Below are 20,064 nucleotides of genomic sequence, written 5' to 3' on the forward strand. Positions count from 1 at the left end.
ATAGGATCACAATATTTCTAAACCCAGAACGACCCACAAAGGCCCATTACCGATCAGTTTAAGACATTTTCAGGCACAGATTGAAATATTTACCGATTAGATTCGATTTGTTAGCGATAGTGGAATCGTTTGCAAGCCAAAATGATGGATTCTAAAGAGTTTTTAGTTTATGAGCGATACGAAGCCATTAGCCTTGACAAATTCAAATGAAAAGTTTTTAGTATTGGTTGGTTTTCAGTAAAAAGGTAGGAAGATGAAGAGGTAAAGGCAATTTACGTAATTTGGTATGGTGATAATGTCAGCAGATGGTCTATTGATATTAATTTTTAAAAAACGGATAATTTGAGATTTTGGACAAAAAAAAAAAAAAAAAAAAAAGGGTCATCCAGCGGCGTTATTTTGAGTTTTTCGCGGCAAATGCGCAGTTCATATTTGTCTCTCGCGATCAAGTGAGAGAGTTTTCGAGACGGTGAAAGGGAATTTTCATTTTCAACTACGTTTAAGGAAGAGTAAGCAGAAAGTGACGATTCTATCTGAATTCATCGCTGTGAATAGTCTTTGTTCGGACGGCGAGGTCTTCATATGAATCGATCGCCAAAGAGCTAGGGTAAGTGTTCAGATATTGAAAACCTCATTTGATTGGTTTAGATTGGAAATGCTGTACATTACTCTCGTTTTATAGTTTTAGAGGCTATTGATTTCTGATTTTAGGCTCTTAGGGCTCGAAAAACTAATGGTAGTCGACGCGTGTATAATTTACTTGTTCCAAGTTTGGTCAGCCTAGTAATGCTAGTGGATTTGTTGCCTCTGAGATGATAAAGGAATCATTAGCGATTAGCGAGCTACGTATTTCTTTTTATGCAATTTCGGATGTATGCTCAGACACCGGTTCGTATCAGTTAGATAATCACGGTAATTTAAGAAGTGCAGCTTTTTCCCCAGTGCTCTGCCTTTTGGTATTATGATGTAAAAAAGATCATTCGATTTTTTTCGTCTTTAATATTTGGGAAGTATGATCTTTTCTGATCATTCAAGTTGGTAATAGATGTCTTTTCTTCCATACAGGGTGCCTCATTTCAAGTTCGTTATGTCCGTTCAAGACCTGGAGTAAGTAAATAAAATCCATGTTATGTTTTTGAAAGAGATGTGTGTATCCACATAAATAGGAAGTGCACAAACTTGTTAGTTTAGGGTGAATTTATTTTTCGATCCACTATTGATATTGATCTTGATTCATGATATGTGCGCCTACGGTGTATAGGATTTAATACTAATGAACATGGAATTCAAAGAGACTGCAAAGATTTGAACTCTCTAAACCTCAAAACTTCTCTTTTTTGATATTACATTTTATCTAGACTGAGTTTTTCATTCATATTAATATTTTAAATTTTTAACTATGCAAATTAATGCAATAATCATCAAAGCCTTGAGATCAACATATCGGGTTGGCAAATTTGTTCATTCTAATGTGGGTTCTGAGTCGTCTGACTACTTACTAATTGTTGCCTTCATCAATAGCTTCACCTATTTTCATAGATATGACAAAGAAAGAAAACAAAACTTCCATTATTGCTAAGTTTACACACATTGTACGTAGTACCTTCATTCTTATGTAGTTAGTGAAAGCTTTTAAAGCCTATGGTGTGTTAAATATTTTGTGGAATTTAAAGGTATCACAATTGTGATTCTGAGATTTGGAGAAATTTAAGTGGTATAGTAGTTAAAGGTAATAAAGAAAGAGTTGCCAGAGGATGGCTTTGGATCTTTGGGAATCTTCAACTGACAGGCTTTTATTTGATTGTTTTGTCGTGCGGGGGATGGTAACCATGGTTACATGATTGGGAATCATGTAATTAATTGAAAAAAAAAAAAGAGAGAAAGTATTGGGATTATGGAGTTTTGTGGACATGAGTGTAATTTAGGACTCTTGGAGTCTTGAATTTAAAGAGCTTTGAGGACAAGGAAAGATTGACTAGAAAACATAATGAGGGAATATGTGAAGATGATGTCTATCTCAATGGTTTAAGTTAGAATCTGTTGATACAAGTGTGCGAGAAGACAGCTTGAAGTTTGAAAGAACCTGTACTTTGAGGAATAACGAAAATAATGGGTTTGCTAGTATTTGATAGGGGAAGGACGTTAAGATACTATTTTCAATCATGGGTCAATTTCATCAAGTTGATAGAAGTGGATAAAGTCAGCTTAGAATTTGAAGGAAAATAAATAGACTGAAGTGGGATCTTTTTGGTCTTCGTTACATAAATATTTTGTTGAATTTAAAGGTATTGGAATTTCGATTTTGAGATTTGGTTAAACGTATTAGGTTCTGTAATTTAGAGTAGGAAGGAAAGAGGATAGGCCTGTGTGGAATTTTGAGCAATATCGAGAGAAGTTGATTGTAACTTGGAGTCATGGACCATTAAGAGAATGGTGGTTCTCCAAACATGGTATGAGGAATTAAAAGAAACAAGTAAATATTGTCTCTGTAATTTCTTATCTTGAGGCCATCCAAGTTTTAAGCCGAGAGGTTTAATTGGTGACTTTGTAATTGCCTTGATTAGACATTTTGAAGAGAAGCCTGCTAGTGAAGGACTTGTTGAAGGTTTGCAAGAGGATGCTTGCTCTCGTGAGGATGAGGGTTGAACAATCTTGGTCCTGCTTGTGCTTTAAATAATTTCTTTTTAATTAGTCTTGATATCAAACACTCATTGTTATCAAAAGATGAAAATGGTTTAAAATGGTTTAGGGCAGAAAACAACTCTCCCTAACTTATATTTTATGACTTTTACGGGAGGAGTTTCAACTTTCAACTTCTTTTCGCAGTTGGAGGCAGAAGGATGTCCAAGAGTTAAAGAGTCATATGTCAAAACTTAAATGCTTTATGTTTTTGGTGGTGCATGGTATATTACAGGTACGGGCTTATCCTGTTTTTCTAGGATGTCTTAGAGCATGTCTTGGAGTGATTGGAAGTGATTAATATTACTTTAGTCATGTTTAATACATTCCAAAACATGCTTTAAATTGTTAAAAGTCAATTTTGATTGTAGAGTATCATGTTTAACAGTGTAAAATCAAATAATAAATTGATCTTGACTTAGTAAAACCATGTTTTGGAGTGATTTTATCCAACAAAAGTGATTTAACCCTTTCAAAATGGTAACCAAATAATTTCTCACATTTCCATTCTTTTGTGATTGAAGTTCATTATAAAACCTACTTGGAACTGGGTTGCCTGCTTTTGTAATTTAATGCTTTCTATGGATTGATATGAAGGAATGTATGTTTCTCAGGAAAAAAAAAGGTTAGCTATATATCCTGGAGAATAATGAATCAACCTTATGCCCTTTGAATGTGGAAAAGGGAAGCCCGGGGCTGGGAGGAGCAGTTACCGTTGGAAACAATTTATTTGCTATTGGTGGGGAAAGGCATTGAAACAGGTGAGTTTTGTTCTGTACATTTAATTAGCTGGAATGCGAAAGTGTGACTTTATAGAAACAACCACGAGTAACGTTTCTTCCCTGCTAATGCTAACGATGCTGTAGTTTCCAATAGTTTATAAGAGATGATGGAGAAAATGAAAATAAAGTGCGTGTGTATGTATTATAAGAAACAAAGACTTTTCAATTGAAAATAAAAGACAGTCTATATAAATAAAACAAGAGAATAATCTAAATGAGCGATTAGGTGAAGCCAATGTTTTCTTTGCAGATTAGGTGGGCATACGGCAAGTAGTTCACTGGAGAGGAACTGTTACTGTATTGGGATTCTTGAAAGAGGTAATTTTTCAATTGAATGGTGCCAAGTGAATTCTATAATTTGGTAGATTAATGTGAATATTTAACCTTCAGAAGAAACCAAAAGTTAATATTTTTTAATGTTACATCACAATTACTTTATTCTATGATTTCAATGACATTATTGGATATATATTCAATTGAACCTTTTCAATTTTACTCTAGTAGTATTATTAAATAGATTATAGGTGGTTTTCATTACTTTTTCTTTTGAATATGTATTTTCTTGTCCATGTCTATACAATTATTTAACATTCTCCTTTCGAATTTAAATCTTCTCATGTCCCATTGTATCTCTGTCAGAGAAAAAAAAGGGTTATTCAACGTGGAGAATGATCAAAGTGTTGGGGTTGATGCCCTAAAGTCTCGTGTCCTATAGTTTGTAAACAGTTTGTACGAATGCTTGTGTTGTATAATATATGATATTTTACTTCTATCTTGTTTTTGCTAAGTTGTTTGTTTTATTTGCTTTACCACAAACCAATAAACATAAATTATCTGGTTATCAGTATGTAACTTAAACATGTAGGTGGTAACATACAAGTAGATCATGTCTTGAGTGATAACCAAAATGGTCTGTAGTATATGTATATAGGAAGGAAACCTTATCTTGGTAATGCTACGGATGCGGCCTGTTTTGTGGAATGGTCACAAGTGTTATGACTTATCACAGATGGTCTGATCCTGATCATTCGTGTAGGGGACATGCGAGCGGGGGCGTCCTATACAAAAAGTTTGTATAAGATCTGACCGCGAAGTGTTAACGTCTCGTTATATAACACCGTTCATGACAGAGATTTCACTTCACTAGGATCCCCATAGGTAACACGACCTCAATCCTGAGTGAGTTGGGAACTCCTGACATTGAGGGCGGTCCTTTGATTTGTATGGGTGCGAGTGGCTAGGTTGTCAATTCAAACCTACCATTTTGGGGATTCGTTTGATTTGGGACCTGTGAACTCAGTTACACAAGATGAAATTCACTTATTCCCCGAGGCAGGGGTAAGTAGATAGATAGCTCCTTTAAGGCCTGATTCCAGGGTTTGAACGATGTGGCGCCGCGCACCTTCTCTTAACCCGAGAGGTGTTCACACATAGTTGGACTATGTTGTATTGTTTATTAGAGGAATCAGTGGTAGTTAAGGAGTGAGATGTAACTACAGAGACAAAACGGTAAATTGACCCAGCTGTACTTACGAGCATCTGTGAAGGGTCATTGTACTCATGATTGGTTATATTCGATGGACACAAAAATATATTTGTGGTAAGAAGAGTTCAGTTGATGGTCTTTAGTGAAATGTCTGACAGTTAATGGATGGTAGATCTCGTGGCTAAAGAGTTTAGTCAGCTATTCATGTACCGTTGGAGCTTCGAGCCACAGGTCCATAAGGTCCCTTAGGTAGCTTGGATAAAGTCGAGAATTAGTTTTTGGGTCAGTTTGAAATGTTCAAATTGATAAGAGAGAGTTCGATTATATATGATATAGTTGAACTGGTTAATTATATATGATATTATTTTGGAGGAAATTAGATATAAATATGATTTATATCAAGTAGAGGAAAAATTACTATAGTACATATATGATATCAAACTATATGTTAAGAATATAATATGATTATATTAATTTATTAATTAATTGGTTAATTATGTGATAATTGGCTGGAAACTTCTCCTCAATCGTGCGTTAGTGGGAAAATCTTATTCGGTTATTATAACTGAAGAATAAAATGAAAATTGGTTTCATTTTGCGAAGAGTCTGAAAAAATCGCAAAAGGTGTGAAAACGTATCGATCGCTTAGCTAAGAGCCTATACGATAGTGCCTTATCGCCTAAACGATCGCACGCCTCGCGTACTAAATGATCACACGTATTCTCTAAACGATTGCTTAGCTTGCTGAGTTTTCTAAACGATTGCTTACTAAATACTAAACGATCACTTAGTAAAACCTACACGATCATGTAACTTTCTCTAAACGATAAGCATCCGCTATACGATAGCTTTCTCCCACTTGCTTATCGTTCTACACGATCATCCCTTTCCTCATTCCTCTACTAACTCCATCAAAGACCACTCTTTGGATTCTCACTCCGAGAATATCAAGGGTTCTAAGTGGTAGTGTCGTCTCCGCTCTTGCTTGTTCGTGCAGACGATTGTGTTGCTGGTAGCCAACTGTTTGCTGGACGATAAAGAACGTAGAGGTTAGCTTCTGCTAGGTTGAGTTCGAAGTGAAGACAGTCTTCAACTGGTATGTGAACTTAATCTCTTGTATTTTATTTCTGAAAGCATGCCTATAATTAGTGTTAAATTACATAACTGTTTGTTAGAATGTGTGTGTGGTAATTTGGCCACAATGAAATAGGAAAGATCCAAACGCGTTCATGGATACTTTTGTTTAAGAGTTCCTTCACAAAAGACTTTCTACCCTTCTCAATTCTCAGACTGGGATCTTGGACGATGGATCTGTACAAGGTCAGTGCTAGAAAGAGTAAATGATGTCTTTGACACGTCTGTCATGCTTAATTTTTAGCTATATATTACCTCTGCAATAACTCATGTTTCAGTCGGCTGGTTTTGCAAATTAATTATACTAGGTGTTTGATTATTTATGACAATCAAAGTTTCTTGGAGTTGTATTGTAGAAATAATTTTGTCCTTTTTGTGAATGAAAAAATTGAAAACAATTATCAAACCGACTCTCAATTTTTTTATTTTAGGAAAATAAAAAAACAGTTACCGAACATATTTGATTTTTCTTTCTTTCTTTCTTAATACTGACTTTTTCGTTAAAATAAAATAAAATTTGATATATTTATGTTTTTTCTAAAAAAATAGATGAAAAATGAGAGTCTTTTCACATTGATACCATGATTTCTTAAGTAATTAGATTCAAGTTAAATTACAAGTTTAGTTCTTTTGTTTATTAGGCCCTTGAATTTTAAAAAGTATATAATAGATCTTTATACTTTAAATTTTTGTTTCGTAGATCCATACATTTTAAGTATCAAATAGGTCATTGATATATTCAACATTTTTTAAAATTAAAAAATATATTAGACATAAAATTGAATTTTATATCTAATATAGTATTAAGCTTTCAATTTTGTGTCGGTTAAGCTCGTAAATTCTTTAAAATGTCGAACAAGCCAAACCTATGAGACATAAAATTAAAAGCTGGGACTTATAGACAAGAAATTGAAAATTCAGGACTTATTATATGCTTTTTAATGCTAAGGTACCCATGCTTAAGGATCTTTCAGATACTTTTTAATAATAAAGTTTAGAGATGGAGAGTCTATCGTTTCCTAACCCGTTCCCCAGCCATTGTCTTCGTGGAAGATGGTAGAAAATCAGAAATATCCCAACGTTGAAATACTTTATAAGAAAGAAAAAAGAAAATCGAAGGAAGACTTAAGCTTTGTCAACCAATGCTGGCTGGACTCTAGACGCTTGGAAACTTCAAACTCACTTCTCCACCACATCTCTGGAGGGCGATTGCCTTTATGTTCAAATTCTCTTGAATTTTCTATATGGAGACACTCCTAATTCCTATGGTTTCATTTCAATTAATCTCCCACCTCTCGTGGCAATTTTCTGTCATTTTCAGTATTTAATTTACATCACAAAATTCAAATTATTGAAAACTACTATTCTCTGACAATGGAAAGTTTGGCAATGGTGATGGCCCCAGAGCTCTTACATCTTCCTGACAATTGCCATTTTCCAATCTACATCCCACCATTTATTAAAGTTTCTATCATAGGTACGTACATGGAAAACTATTGTTTTCTTCTTAAGCTATGATTTCTTTCTTTTCTTTCTTATAAGTCTCCTCACATGGCTATGGGAGTTTCTTTAGCTTGCCTTGTGATATTTTTTTTCTGTGTCGCTGCTCTTTCTGTTCAACCTTCATTTGTCTACCATGGATTTAATAATTCAAGTCTGAGCCTTGGTCAAGGAGCTTCTATAGAGCCTACTGGATTACTAAGGCTAACCAACAGCGCCCAGTACGTTATAGGCCATGCTTTCTATCCTAATTACCAACAGATGTTTGATAAAAGTTCTGAACCAGTTTTAGAAGTTTCTTCTTTCAGCACAACTTTTGTGTTTGCAATCGTTCCATCAAGCTCGGGTCCACCAGTTGGGCATGGCCTTGCCTTTGTTATAGCTCCATCAACCCAATTTCCAGGTGCTGGAAGTGAACATTACTTGGGATTATTCAACTCCTCCAACAATGGCGACCCTTCAAATCATATCTTTGCGGTCGAATTTGATACTGTCAATGGTCACGATGACAGTAGAAATTTCAAAGGCAACCATGTTGGAATCAACAAGAATGGTGTGCTATCAATTGCGTCTGAATCAGCCGAGTATTCTGACTATGGCTCTGAAGTGAAGAAGGAGGTGTATTTGGATAGTGGTGATCCAATCCAAGCTTGGATCGAGTATGATCGGCACCGAAAGTTACTGAATGTCACAATAGCTCCTGCAAATGTAAGCAGACCAACTGAGCCATTGATTTCACATCGCATTAACTTAACTTCAGTTTTGAAGGAGAGGATGTTTGTTGGCTTCTCTGCATCAACTGGAAAAGAAACAAGCTTCCACTACATTTCAGGTTGGAGTTTTGCAATCAACGAATCAGCACCTGTGTTAAATGTTCCTCGACTTCCAATACCACAGAAAGGGCAAATTCTTCCGCCTTCATCATCGACATTCAATCCTCTAGTAACCGTTCTTGTACCAATATTATCTGTCATAACACTTATGGGAATTTTGTTCTTAGCCTCCATATTCAGAAGAAGATTACGAGGTGAGAACCTTGAAGAATGGGAAAAAGATTGTCCTCACAGATTTGATTATAGAGATCTTTATAAAGGAACAAAGGGATTTAAAGACTCTGAGCTCATCGGATCAGGAGGCTTTGGCTCAGTATACAGAGGTGTCTTACCTTCCACTGGAAGTGAAGTTGCTGTAAAGAAGGTAACAAGAGATGCGAGTCAGGGAATGAGGGAATTTGCTGCAGAAATCGAAAGTTTGGGCCGACTAAGACACAAGAACTTGGTAAATCTCCAAGGATGGTGCAAGAAAAAGAATGATCTCCTCTTGGTGTATGATTATGTTCCAAATGGAAGCTTGGATTCTCTCCTCTACCATCCAAAAGGAAACTTTGTACTGAATTGGGAACAAAGAATCAACATCCTCAAAGGCGTTGCTGGTGGATTGTTATACCTACATGAAGAATGGGAGCGAGTAGTGATCCATCGAGATATTAAGCCAAGTAATGTATTGATAGATATTGGCATGAATGCTCGACTAAGTGACTTTGGTCTCGCAAGGTTATATGACCACGACCAAATATCGCATACAACGAGTGTCGTTGGCACGATCGGCTACATCTCACCTGAGTTGGCTCGCACTGGAAAAGCATCGAAAACTACGGATGTGTTTGCGTATGGAGTATTAATCCTTGAAGTGGCTTGTGGAAGAAGACCTCTAGAATCAGATATATTCATATTGGTAGATTGGGTAATGGAATGCCATGAAAGCGGTCGTATTCTTGATGCAGCCGATCCAAAGTTGAATGGAGTTTATGACATGGTTGAAATGAAGATGGTTTTGCAACTTGGCCTTCTTTGTTCCCATTATAAGCCTGAAGCTAGGCCAAGCATGAGGCAAGTCACTAGGTTTCTTAATGGAGAAGACCAAATTCTTTCTTTTGATCCTTCACCTTATTCTCAACTTACCTTCCAATCTGGCTCCGGATTCACTCAATTTATTCCACCTTCTTCCCGTACTTCAACCACTAGTTTTGCCTCTTCAACTTCAATGGATGTCGGTCGGTAAACAATTACCTTTTTGTATTTACTTTTTCTAAGTTAATCCATGTAAATCAGTATCCTACAATAATCAAATTTAAAGGAAATCACATATCAGCCTTTGATTTTTTAAAATTAAGTCTATAAACATTATTTTACTTCTAAATTTCTTGCTTTATTATCTAATTTTTTCTACCAATATCTTCAAAAACCAAGCCAAGTTTTGAAAACTAAAAAAATGTTAAAAATTCAACTCTCTTATTTAAGGAAGATGAAAACTAAAATAAGAAAAAAGAAGACTTAATTTTAAGAAATCAATTGGTTACCAAATACGGTCTAAACTTTTAAAGTTGTGTATTTTCCCCGTTGGAGCAAAGCTTAATTGATATAGGCGTAGACAAATAAGATTTGAATTTCTACACTCATATGTTGAACTCAAAATAAGTTCATAAACATTTTTATGTTATAGGTTTCCAAAATTTTAAAAGATGTATATTAAATTATTCAATTTTGTGTCTATTAGATTTGTGAAATTTAGTATATGTTAAATGAGTTAAGTTTTATTTGACAAAAAGTTTAGAGATGTATTGAAAACAAACTTAAAAGTTTGGCAACTTATCAAAGTTAGATATTATAGACTCGTTAGATCTAAGAGTAGAATGATTTATATTTAAATTCATATATGTCGAGGTACAATGTTAAAATTCCACATATTAAAAATAGATAAAGTTTACTTTATCTAATTTTTTGTTTAACAAGTACACGAAAGAGGTACCTCATTATTGATTTGATATTTATTTAACATAATCAAGTCAGCAAGCTTGGAAATCAAAGTAAAGAAAATTGAACTATATCTCCAAGTCTTCGTGGTTTCCATATTTATTATTGTTATTATTATTAAAATCCAAAAGTTATACGGTAAGTCAAGGTCAAATGATTGCTTATTGATATCTGATAACCCAAGTAATTTCCCTTATCAAAAAAGAAAAAAGTAATTTCCAGAAGTATATATCCCTTCCGAATTCCTTCTTTCCAGCCTTACTTTTTGTGTTCAAATTTGTCAAATAAAACGGCTAATAACATCAAGCAAAATTACCAAAATGGGCCTGAAATAAGATGTGTATGAATAATGGCTTGGAGTCTTAGCTTAATTATTTATTCTTCACATTATTAAAGAGAAAAATGGTGGTTTTTGAGAAATAAATCATTAAATTAGATGTGTATGAATAATGGCTTGGAGTCTTAGCTTAATTATTTATTCTTCACATTATTAAAGAGAAAAATGGTGGTTTTTGAGAAATAAATCATTAAATTACAATTATTCAAGTGAAATGATGATGTAATAGTGATTGCATATCGTGCCCCATTAAAATACTCGTTTTCAAAGTCGTCTTTTTTAAATTATAATTTGTAAAGTCGGCACTTTCTATTAAATTTTGCCTATTCAACCAAAAACCAATTATTTAAATATAAGGATTTGAATTTTTTTACGAATTATATTGTAACCAATAAAATATATTATCACTTAAATATAAATGTGAATTTAGTGTTTTTTTTTTAATATTGTGACCCCAACTTATTCTTAAAAAATAAATTAAAGAAGATGACTTATGGTATGGGTGGAGCCAAGTAGGGCTGGGCATGTGTCCTCAATTTATCCATCTTTTGAATTTTTAATATAAATTATAAAGCAATATATATAAGTTCAAATTGGATAGCCAAAATGGTGTTGGCTTGTTGGTGTGTAATGTTATTTAGTTAGTAGTAGATAGGAGTTCAACTTCGACTCTTGGTAACATTTTATTTTAGATTTCGTATGTAGAATATAATAATGTGTTGTTTTTTAATAAATAACTAAATAATTTTTTTATCAGCAACATGACTGGGTAGTTTATATAATAAAATGTGACATTCTTCTTATTAATATTTTTATAGAGTTAAATCAAAATTAATATGGAGAGATATTATAAAAGAAAAACAACAATAGAGACTATAGAGGTATCATCTTCAAAGAAAAAAAGTTTTGGATTCTGATCGATCTTATACAAAAATCAATATAGAAAAACTACTTGCAAATCCTGGTCTAAGAACCAAAATTTATGATTATAATTATAATATTCGAGATCAAGTTCATATAGCATATTTACAAAAAGGTTCTTGTTAGCCTTGAAATTGTACTTTTCCATTTAAGAATTTTGGTACAAAACCAAGACGATTTAATATAGTTTTGTTAAGTGAATATTCTAATTACTTAGAATATTGCATTTCAAAAGATGCTACATTTAGTTTGTGTTGCTATCTATTCAAATCAGAAGTAAGTGAAGAGTCATGATCAATTTCAAAACATGAAAACTCGTAGATGACAATTGTAATGTAATAAATTAGTTAATATATGAAGTTACGAATATTTTTTTTTAAATATTCATTTATAGATTTTTTTTTAGACTTGTACATATAGTATCCTCTATATAAAATTCTTGGCTTTGCCACTGAGACAACGAAAAATGAGTTTGAATTTATGCTTCAAAAAACAAGGGACAAGGTGATAAGTATAATTTTTAAAAATAGAGAAAAAAATGATTATTAGAAGAAATAGGGAGATTGATTGACTTGAGTAGTTCGAGAACTCCTTTCACTAATAACTAAACATATTTTCTAAAATTAAGCTAAAATTTGAAAACTAAAAATAGTCATTTTTAAAATTTTGATTTTTTTTTTTAAAAATCGTTTAGAATTCAATCGATTTTGTAAGAAAGGTTATCAAATAAAGTCTTAAATTTTAGAGATCGATTGGTTTATTCTTCTTTACACATTAGGACGGGTGATGAGGAACATTGAAAAATCGGACAAACAACTCTCTAAAACATCATTTTATTAATTTGCACTTAAGTGATTACATACGATCTATCTCAAATTATTAGATTGTGCTATCGAAGATTATTAGATTTGTATTTCTCAAATATTAAGTAATTGTGTTATGCTACTGATAAGTATTGAAATTAAGAAGTATGAATTTGTTAACTGTATCTATGTAATATAAAATTTTGAATTTCATTATAGCTTTCAAATATCTTATTAAACATTTTTTTTAATAAAACTTATTTGAATTCTCTTATTTAATGTTAACATGACATGTTAATTTGACAAAAGGTGTTTTCTTTTTTTTTTTTTCATCTGAAAACAAACAGGGCAAAACGCGGGTGATCCAAAGCATGCGAAAAAAATTCACAGGACAATCCAAAAATCAAGATTCCAAATTATTATTATTACTACTTTGGCATCTGTCTTTGTTGTGCTTTATTTTTGTTTTATTATTATTATTTTTTTTTGAGAAAATACATTTGGTAAGACTATAATATTATTTACCACATTTTACAACGGTAAATATTATTTTATATTTTTCACTTAACTAGAGTCGATACTATATAAAAAATTCCATTTGTCATAATATTTACTATTTGTTACAGTTTTACTATTTTACATTCATCATTTTTTTTATTCTTTGCAACCATGTTTATTGTTTTATTTTCAAACTAAAATAGTTTACATCTTAAACACATACTATTATAACCAAAACTAAAATAATCAACATCTCAAACAAAAATTACAATAATCCAACTATAATAATTTAGGATTATAATAACCAACTCCTAATCCCAAACATCCAGTTTATTGTTTTGTACTTGTGTTAATATCAATTATCAAAAGCAATAACTTTTTTCCTATTGGAATCACAATAAAATGTAAAGCAAGTTAAAATATTATTTTGATTCTTATATTTTAAATTGTATATCTTTTTAATTCATGTATTTTTTAAATATCTATCTTAATCTATGTATTTTCAATAAACTGTAAAATTAATCCACATAATTTCAATAGACTTTAGAAATAGTCCATACTTTTAATTTGTTTTTGACTTCTTCAAAATACTTTTTTTATTATTAATATTTCTTTTATAAATTTTATAAATATGTTTCCTGCATGAAAATTATTCTTATAATGTAACCAATTTGGATAAAAATAAGATTTATTAAAAATAAAATAGCTAAATATGAACCATTGAAAGTATATATATATATATATATATTAAAGATAATATATAGATTGATATACTTAAAATACATCATCAAATAAATATTAATCTGCCAAAATGATCATAATTCAACTAGCATAAGACTTACTAAAATAATATTTTAAAGTAGGAAGTATTTTAAAACCATAAATATTCATGAATTAAGTCCTAATTAACTAATTCCGGTGTTTATAGTCAATTAATCATTGATCAGATGAGTAGTACCGGTGAAAGGTATCGGTCTGAATCATCTGATGGTCGAGGAGGCAGTCATTACTACGCTACTTTATTTTGTCTCCACCGGCTCCATAATGGCTTATTGGCTTGAATGAGTCTATCCATTTATCTTTTCTCATTTTAGTTGGAAATCTAATATGTGTGGCATTGCCATCATCTTCGTCAATCTGCACATGAAAGGTTATTTGTTTTCGTCTTCAACCTCTGAAATTTCAAACTTTCCCCATCAAACCGTTTCATCTCTCATTCCCAATGACTTTGCTCTTCTTCTCCAGCCTTCAAAATTCAGCGACTCTCTCAAACTTTGATTCCCAAGTCAATAAACAATCTGGGGTTCTCCACAAAATTGACCAACTCCATATCTCTTATTTATAATTAAGTAATAACAATTGAGTTCAAAAGCTGACCCCATGTTTAATCCTTGTTTGGAGCTTTGTTTTTCTTACAAGCTCACATGGCTATTGCAGCTCCTCTGACTCTTCTTTCTGTGTTCCTCTTTTTGTTAGCTCATTCTGTGCAGTCTTCATTTCTCTACCATGGATTCAACGATACACCACTTGATCTGGAAGGAGCTTTTGTTGTGAAACCATCTGGTGCGTTGAGGCTCACCAATACATCGCATTATGTTATCGGCCACGCATTCCATCCGACTTCAGTCCAGATGTTTAATAGAAGTTCCGACTCATTTCCGAATGTTTCATCCTTCAGCACAACTTTTGTTTTTGCAATCGATCCTTCAAGCCCCGGCCAAGGCGGATACGGCTTGGCCTTTGCCATAGCTCCATCAACCCAATTTGCAGATGTAGACAGTGGACACTTTCTTGGATTGTTCAAATCTTCCAACAATGGTAACCCTTCAAACCATATATTTGCTGTTGAATTTGACACTGTAAATGGGCATGACGAAGAAAGGAACACCGAAGGAAACCATATTGGGATCAACATCAATGGCATTTCATCAGTTGCATCCAAACCTGCTTCTTATTCCGACTATGGTGAAGCTAATGAACACGACCTGCAAATTGATTCAGGCGATCGTATCATTGCTTGGATTGAATATGATGGCCCCAAGAGAATAGTGAACGTCACAATAGCTCCCTCGAAGCGCCAGAAAAAACCAACAAAGCCACTCCTTTCCCATCCGATTGACCTGACACCTATTCTAAAGGAACAAATGTTCGTCGGATTCTCAGCTTCAACCGGAGATAAAACAAGCTCTCATTACATTTTGGGATGGAGTTTTGCAGTGAATGAACCAGCACTTCCCCTGAATTACTCTCTTATTCCCAACCCACCAAAAGAGCAAGATTCTGTTTCTTCACCACCCAACTCCCACTTCAAGGTTTTTATAGCAGTTATTTCTGTTGTAGCCATTCTAGGGATTCTTTTCTTAGCTTTCTGGTATAGAAAAAAGAGGCATACTGAGAGGCTTGAGGATTGGGAAAGAGACTGTCCTCACAGATTCCACTACAGAGACCTCTACACAGCAACAAAAGGATTTAAAAGTAGCGAGCTAATTGGAATTGGGGGGTTTGGCTCAGTGTACAAAGGTCAGATACGTTCAACTGGAATTGAGATTGCAGTGAAGCGAGTAAGAAGAAACTCAGGCCAGGGAATGAAAGAATTCGCAGCAGAAATCGAAAGCTTAGGACGATTAAGACACAAGAACTTGGTGAATCTCCAAGGATGGTGCAAGAAAAAGAACGATCTGCTCATAGTTTACGATTATATTCCAAATGGAAGCCTCTATTCTCTTCTGTATCATCCAAAAAACAACAACATATTGAATTGGAAACAAAGATTCAACATCCTCAAAGGAATTGCAGCAGGATTATTGTACCTCCACGAAGAGTGGGAGCAAGTAGTGATCCACCGAGATGTAAAGCCAAGCAATGTTCTAATAGACGCCGACATGAATCCTCGATTGAGCGATTTCGGTCTAGCCAGGCAATACGACCACGACGAAGCATCGCACACGACTGGCGTCGTCGGCACGATCGGCTACATAGCGCCGGAGTTGGTTCGGACAGGGAAGGCGTCGAAAAGCACGGATGTGTTTGGGTATGGAGTTTTGCTTCTGGAAGTGGCTTGTGGAAGAAGACCTCTGGAATCGGAACAGTTCATACTGGTGGATTGGGTGATGGAGCAGTATGAAAAGGGAGGGATTCTTGATGCGGCTGATCCAAAGTTGAATTCGGTTTATGAGGCTGAGGAGATGGAGATGGTTCTGCAATTAGGACTTCTTTGTACTGACCAGAGACCAGAAGCTCGGCCGACGATGAGACAGGTGACAAGAATCCTTCACGGAGACGATGACCTTCCGGCGGTGGACGGCTGGGCTTGTTCTCAAAGTTACTCCAAATATAACTCAAGAATGACTGAAGTAATTTCAGCGACGTCTTACCTTTCGTCCTCCATTGGCGCTATTTCTTCTAGTTCCATAGATGCAGGCCGGTAGTTAACGATTTACTTCTATTTTGTATTTTCTTTTTAGTTTTTTATTTAGACATGTTTGTTATTATTGCATCATATCCAAAAGTTTTAAATAGGGTTAAGTTGAAGAATAATGTATTTTTTAAAGTAATGACAAAAATATGGTATATTGGAAAAAAAATTACAAAACTAAGTTGGAAGAAAAAAGGTATGGATAAAAATTGGATAGCAAAATCGTGTATCCGATGCACGATTATTGTTAAACCAACCCGGAGTCTCTATGTCGACGTATAGACCAATCAGCATATGACTTGGTTAATGAAGAGTAAACTTGTAGACTGTTCCACAATTTCCATATTATTATTATTTTTTTATTGCTTTTGGATTTAGATTGACCTGGTCCATACAAGAAAGTTCCAATCCCTATGGAAACAGAAAATAAACAAAAATCTGTTTTCAACCTCTTCCATTTCAGAGAATCTAGAATCGTAAGCAGAAAAGCTTGGAGAACTTCGGAAGGAACCACCATTGACAAGATTTTATAGCTTCTACAAATTCTAAAAAGAAAAAAAAGGGAATTTAGAAATACTAGAAGAAATTCATTGTAATATTACATTGAAAGACCCAAAACACGTACCCGACCTTAAATCTCGGAACAAAATTAGTAAACGTTGAACAAAAACCCTAACAACCACGAAACTCATAGCAAATTGATTCACAAATCATACTCATAATATTTAAACTATAATAAAAAATTTTCCTTAATCTCGTCACCGCCAATTCCATCCTCATTCAAAAATCTCGCCACCAAAAAAAGAAAAAGAAAAATACACTGCAAAAATGGAGGAGAAAAAAGAGAAGGAAACAATAGGTGAAAGCTCCACCGAAATATTTCGTTTCAGAGAAAAACAGGGTTTAAACTTCCAATAAATAAGCGGCAGGAATATGAAGAAGAATGAGATGATACTTTCCCACCGTCATTGTCGCTCTGAAACCTCCAAAGCTTTTCATTCCCATTCTGGTTCTTCGAGTTGCATGTTCTTCTAGGCTTGACATGTGGCTAGGAAATCGTGGATTTCGTCCATGATTTAGCCTTAAATTGTAGATTGAGAACACAATTTATGTGCGGACTCGAATAAAAAAAAAATATATGGATTTAATTTAAAATTAAATTTAAATTAGCAAATAAACATTTTGTGATTTTCAAACAAGCCGATATGTGTATTATTTATATTATATTTATATTAATGGCATTTTGATGCTTATTATTATCATTATTATTACTATTATTATTACTACTTTGTGTTTTAGGGATTTTTTCTACAATATAAATGAAATGTTGATTCACTCTCGTGTCATTGTCGAACCCATAAAAATAATATCCACATGTCAACGAAAATTTAATTCTATAATCACATCATATGTTTTTTTTTTCCAGAATAAACCTTTGAATGATTAGAAAACATTTTTAAAGATCAAATAGTTTGGAATGGACTCTAGTTGTAACCTTAGTTATGAGCCTTCGTTTTTTAAACCTGAACTTAAGGGGTAAAAGAGAAACAATGTCATCATTAACTATATCCAAAATCTAGCTAAGGAAACATGAGTCTCAACACCTCCAATTAAGTTTAGAGGTGGAGGAGATGAAGATACCAAAATCGAACAAAAACTCATAGATACAATCTCATCAATAACACTCTTCACCTTACTGAAATCTAACTTTTATAAAAAATTATTGGTTCTAGCTAATTACTCATTCATAATTTTAGCCAAAAAAACAAAAGTTAAACTACTTAAAAATCACAAGTACGAATAACAAACTTGTAGATCAATCACTCAGTGTAGGTTTTTTTTCCTTTTCTTTATTAAAAGACAAAAATTAAATTCCGTTGCCGGGATTTGAACCCGGGTCTTTCGGGTGAGAGCCGAATATCCTGACCAACTAGACTACAACGGAATTGTTAATTGTGTTTATTCCTTATTATTTTATTATAAAATAAAGCCCATCCCCATTTCTTGTTAACTCATAGATGGGCTTCAAGCCCACCTCAAGATAGTGACTCCAGTAGGAAATAAAAATAGAAAAAACAAACCGATTATAAATGTTTTTGTCATGACTTTGTTCAATAAAAAAGGCTTAAATTATACATATGCCCATGTACTTTATGTAAGTTTTTAATTATATTGGTGTATTTTCAAAAGTTCCAACTATATATTTTGACAATTTGGGGACGATAGAATCGACCTTCTAATTTTGAAATTGATGATAGATGTACTATATCAGTTGAGTATGTCCATTTTGACTTCTTTAAAATATACTAGTAAGGAATCACGTGCAACACACATGTTTATAAATTTTGTAGTAAATGTTGAAATTTTAATTATTTAATTGTGAATTATGTCAATTATCTTAGCAATTTTTTTAGGGTAATTGCAATTGGTAGCATTTTTAGGAATAATAACATAGTGTATAACATCATTTTAAAAAAATTACAAATATAGACAAGTCTATCAGCAATAGATTCTATCGTTGATAGACTCCCAAGTCTATCAATGATAGACTTCTATCTTTGATGGACTTTTATTAGTGATATGGTATATCACTGATAGACTCCTACCAATAATATGGTCTAGACTATTTAAATTTGACCGTATTTGTAATTTTTTTTTATATTATGTTATATCTGCTAATACTTTGGGTCTAATGTCTATATTTGCAACTGTCTCTTTTTTTTATTAACCAAAAATTTGACTACCATTTTTATAATTATTTAGTTTTAAAAATATTAATTATGGTTTATTGTTATTAATGAAATCCTAATTTTAAAATTATGTCATAGTTTTTTAGTACAACAATTAAGATAGAGGATTCAAACCACAGACGTCATGGTGGTTTAGTAGATGATTGTTGAGCTAAGCTCTTGATGGTAAAAAATTATATCATAGTTTCTTCATGAAAAAAAAATATAGTTTTTAAAATCAAATGGCGGCAATTACTCTAACATATTAGGATAGTTATTCAATGTATAAGGATGATTAAGGGTATGTTTGGAATACATTTCCAAGTGTTTAATTTAAAAAATAAGACATTTTAGAAAAAATTGGAGTATTTGGTAACCACTCAAAATAGCTTTTATATTTTAAATAGTTTTGATCAAAAGTATTTAAATAAAAATGAATTTTTTCAAAAACACTTTTTTCTTAAGTCCATCCAAACGGATCCTAAGATGATTATTAGGTTAGTTATTATTATTATTATTTTGGTTCAAAGCTTTTGTTTTTTTATTTCTTTTTTAAAAAAGAATAAATTTCTGTAAGTTTTATATGTTAAAACACACCCAAAAAGTTAATTTCTTTTTTTTTTTTTTTTTTTTATCATTATAAAATTTTTACAACAATTTTGATATTTTTTATTTTTAAATGTAAAATAGATAGTTTTTTTTTAATAAAAAAGGTAAAACAGATACATTAAGCATATTTTTTCTTTCCAAAATCCCCATATTTCTAATTTCACATTTATATCTCCATAATTTTCTCCACTCCTCTATCTATATCTCTTTCTTAACTAATTTTTTCATGTCATCGATATATCTTCATATTTTCCATTTTTCTCAATTGTTCCTCACCTCGAACAACTTTTTCTATCTTCTTCATGTTAACTGCATATTTAAAATTAGGTGAAATAAATCTAGTTGATATCTATGAATT

The 20,064-nt window shown here is 32.8% G+C and overlaps 1 protein-coding gene, 1 non-coding gene and 1 pseudogene across 4 annotated transcripts; 2 read left to right on the forward strand and 1 right to left on the reverse strand.

Moving 5' to 3' along the window:
• The first annotated feature begins 415 nt into the window (after positions 1–415).
• LOC120091105 (putative L-type lectin-domain containing receptor kinase VI.1 pseudogene) lies at positions 416–9,749 on the forward strand (annotated as a pseudogene). 2 transcript variants are annotated; one of them, XR_016524554.1, is made up of 6 exons: positions 416–607; positions 1,066–1,107; positions 2,827–2,914; positions 3,294–3,440; positions 3,712–3,779; positions 5,945–9,749. The product of XR_016524554.1 is annotated as a putative L-type lectin-domain containing receptor kinase VI.1 pseudogene, transcript variant X2 (transcript). The 2 variants fall into 2 exon arrangements; XR_005485658.2 differs by having other exon boundaries at positions 3,712–9,749.
• Positions 9,750–12,783: 3,034 nt separating this feature from the next.
• LOC120091555 (putative L-type lectin-domain containing receptor kinase VI.1) lies at positions 12,784–16,705 on the forward strand. Its single transcript, XM_039049647.2, has one exon. It carries the CDS (start codon positions 14,378–14,380, stop codon positions 16,379–16,381), a length of 2,004 nt encoding a protein of 667 aa, XP_038905575.2. The 5' UTR covers positions 12,784–14,377; the 3' UTR covers positions 16,382–16,705.
• A 1,535-nt stretch (positions 16,706–18,240) lies between these two features.
• Positions 18,241–18,313, reverse strand: TRNAE-CUC (transfer RNA glutamic acid (anticodon CUC)). The gene has a single exon. It is a non-coding gene; the product is annotated as a tRNA-Glu (tRNA).
• Between the last annotated feature and the right edge of the window lie 1,751 nt (positions 18,314–20,064).

This window comes from Benincasa hispida, chromosome 11, assembly GCF_027475165.1.
Source record: "Benincasa hispida cultivar pf3 chromosome 11, pf3_genome.v1.1, whole genome shotgun sequence".
Lineage (NCBI taxonomy): Eukaryota > Viridiplantae > Streptophyta > Magnoliopsida > Cucurbitales > Cucurbitaceae > Benincasa > Benincasa hispida.

Coding starts and splice junctions, on each gene's coding strand:
- LOC120091555 (XM_039049647.2), top strand. CDS start 14,378: ATGGCTATTGCAGCTCCTCTGACTCTTCTTTCTGTGTTCCTCTTTTTG.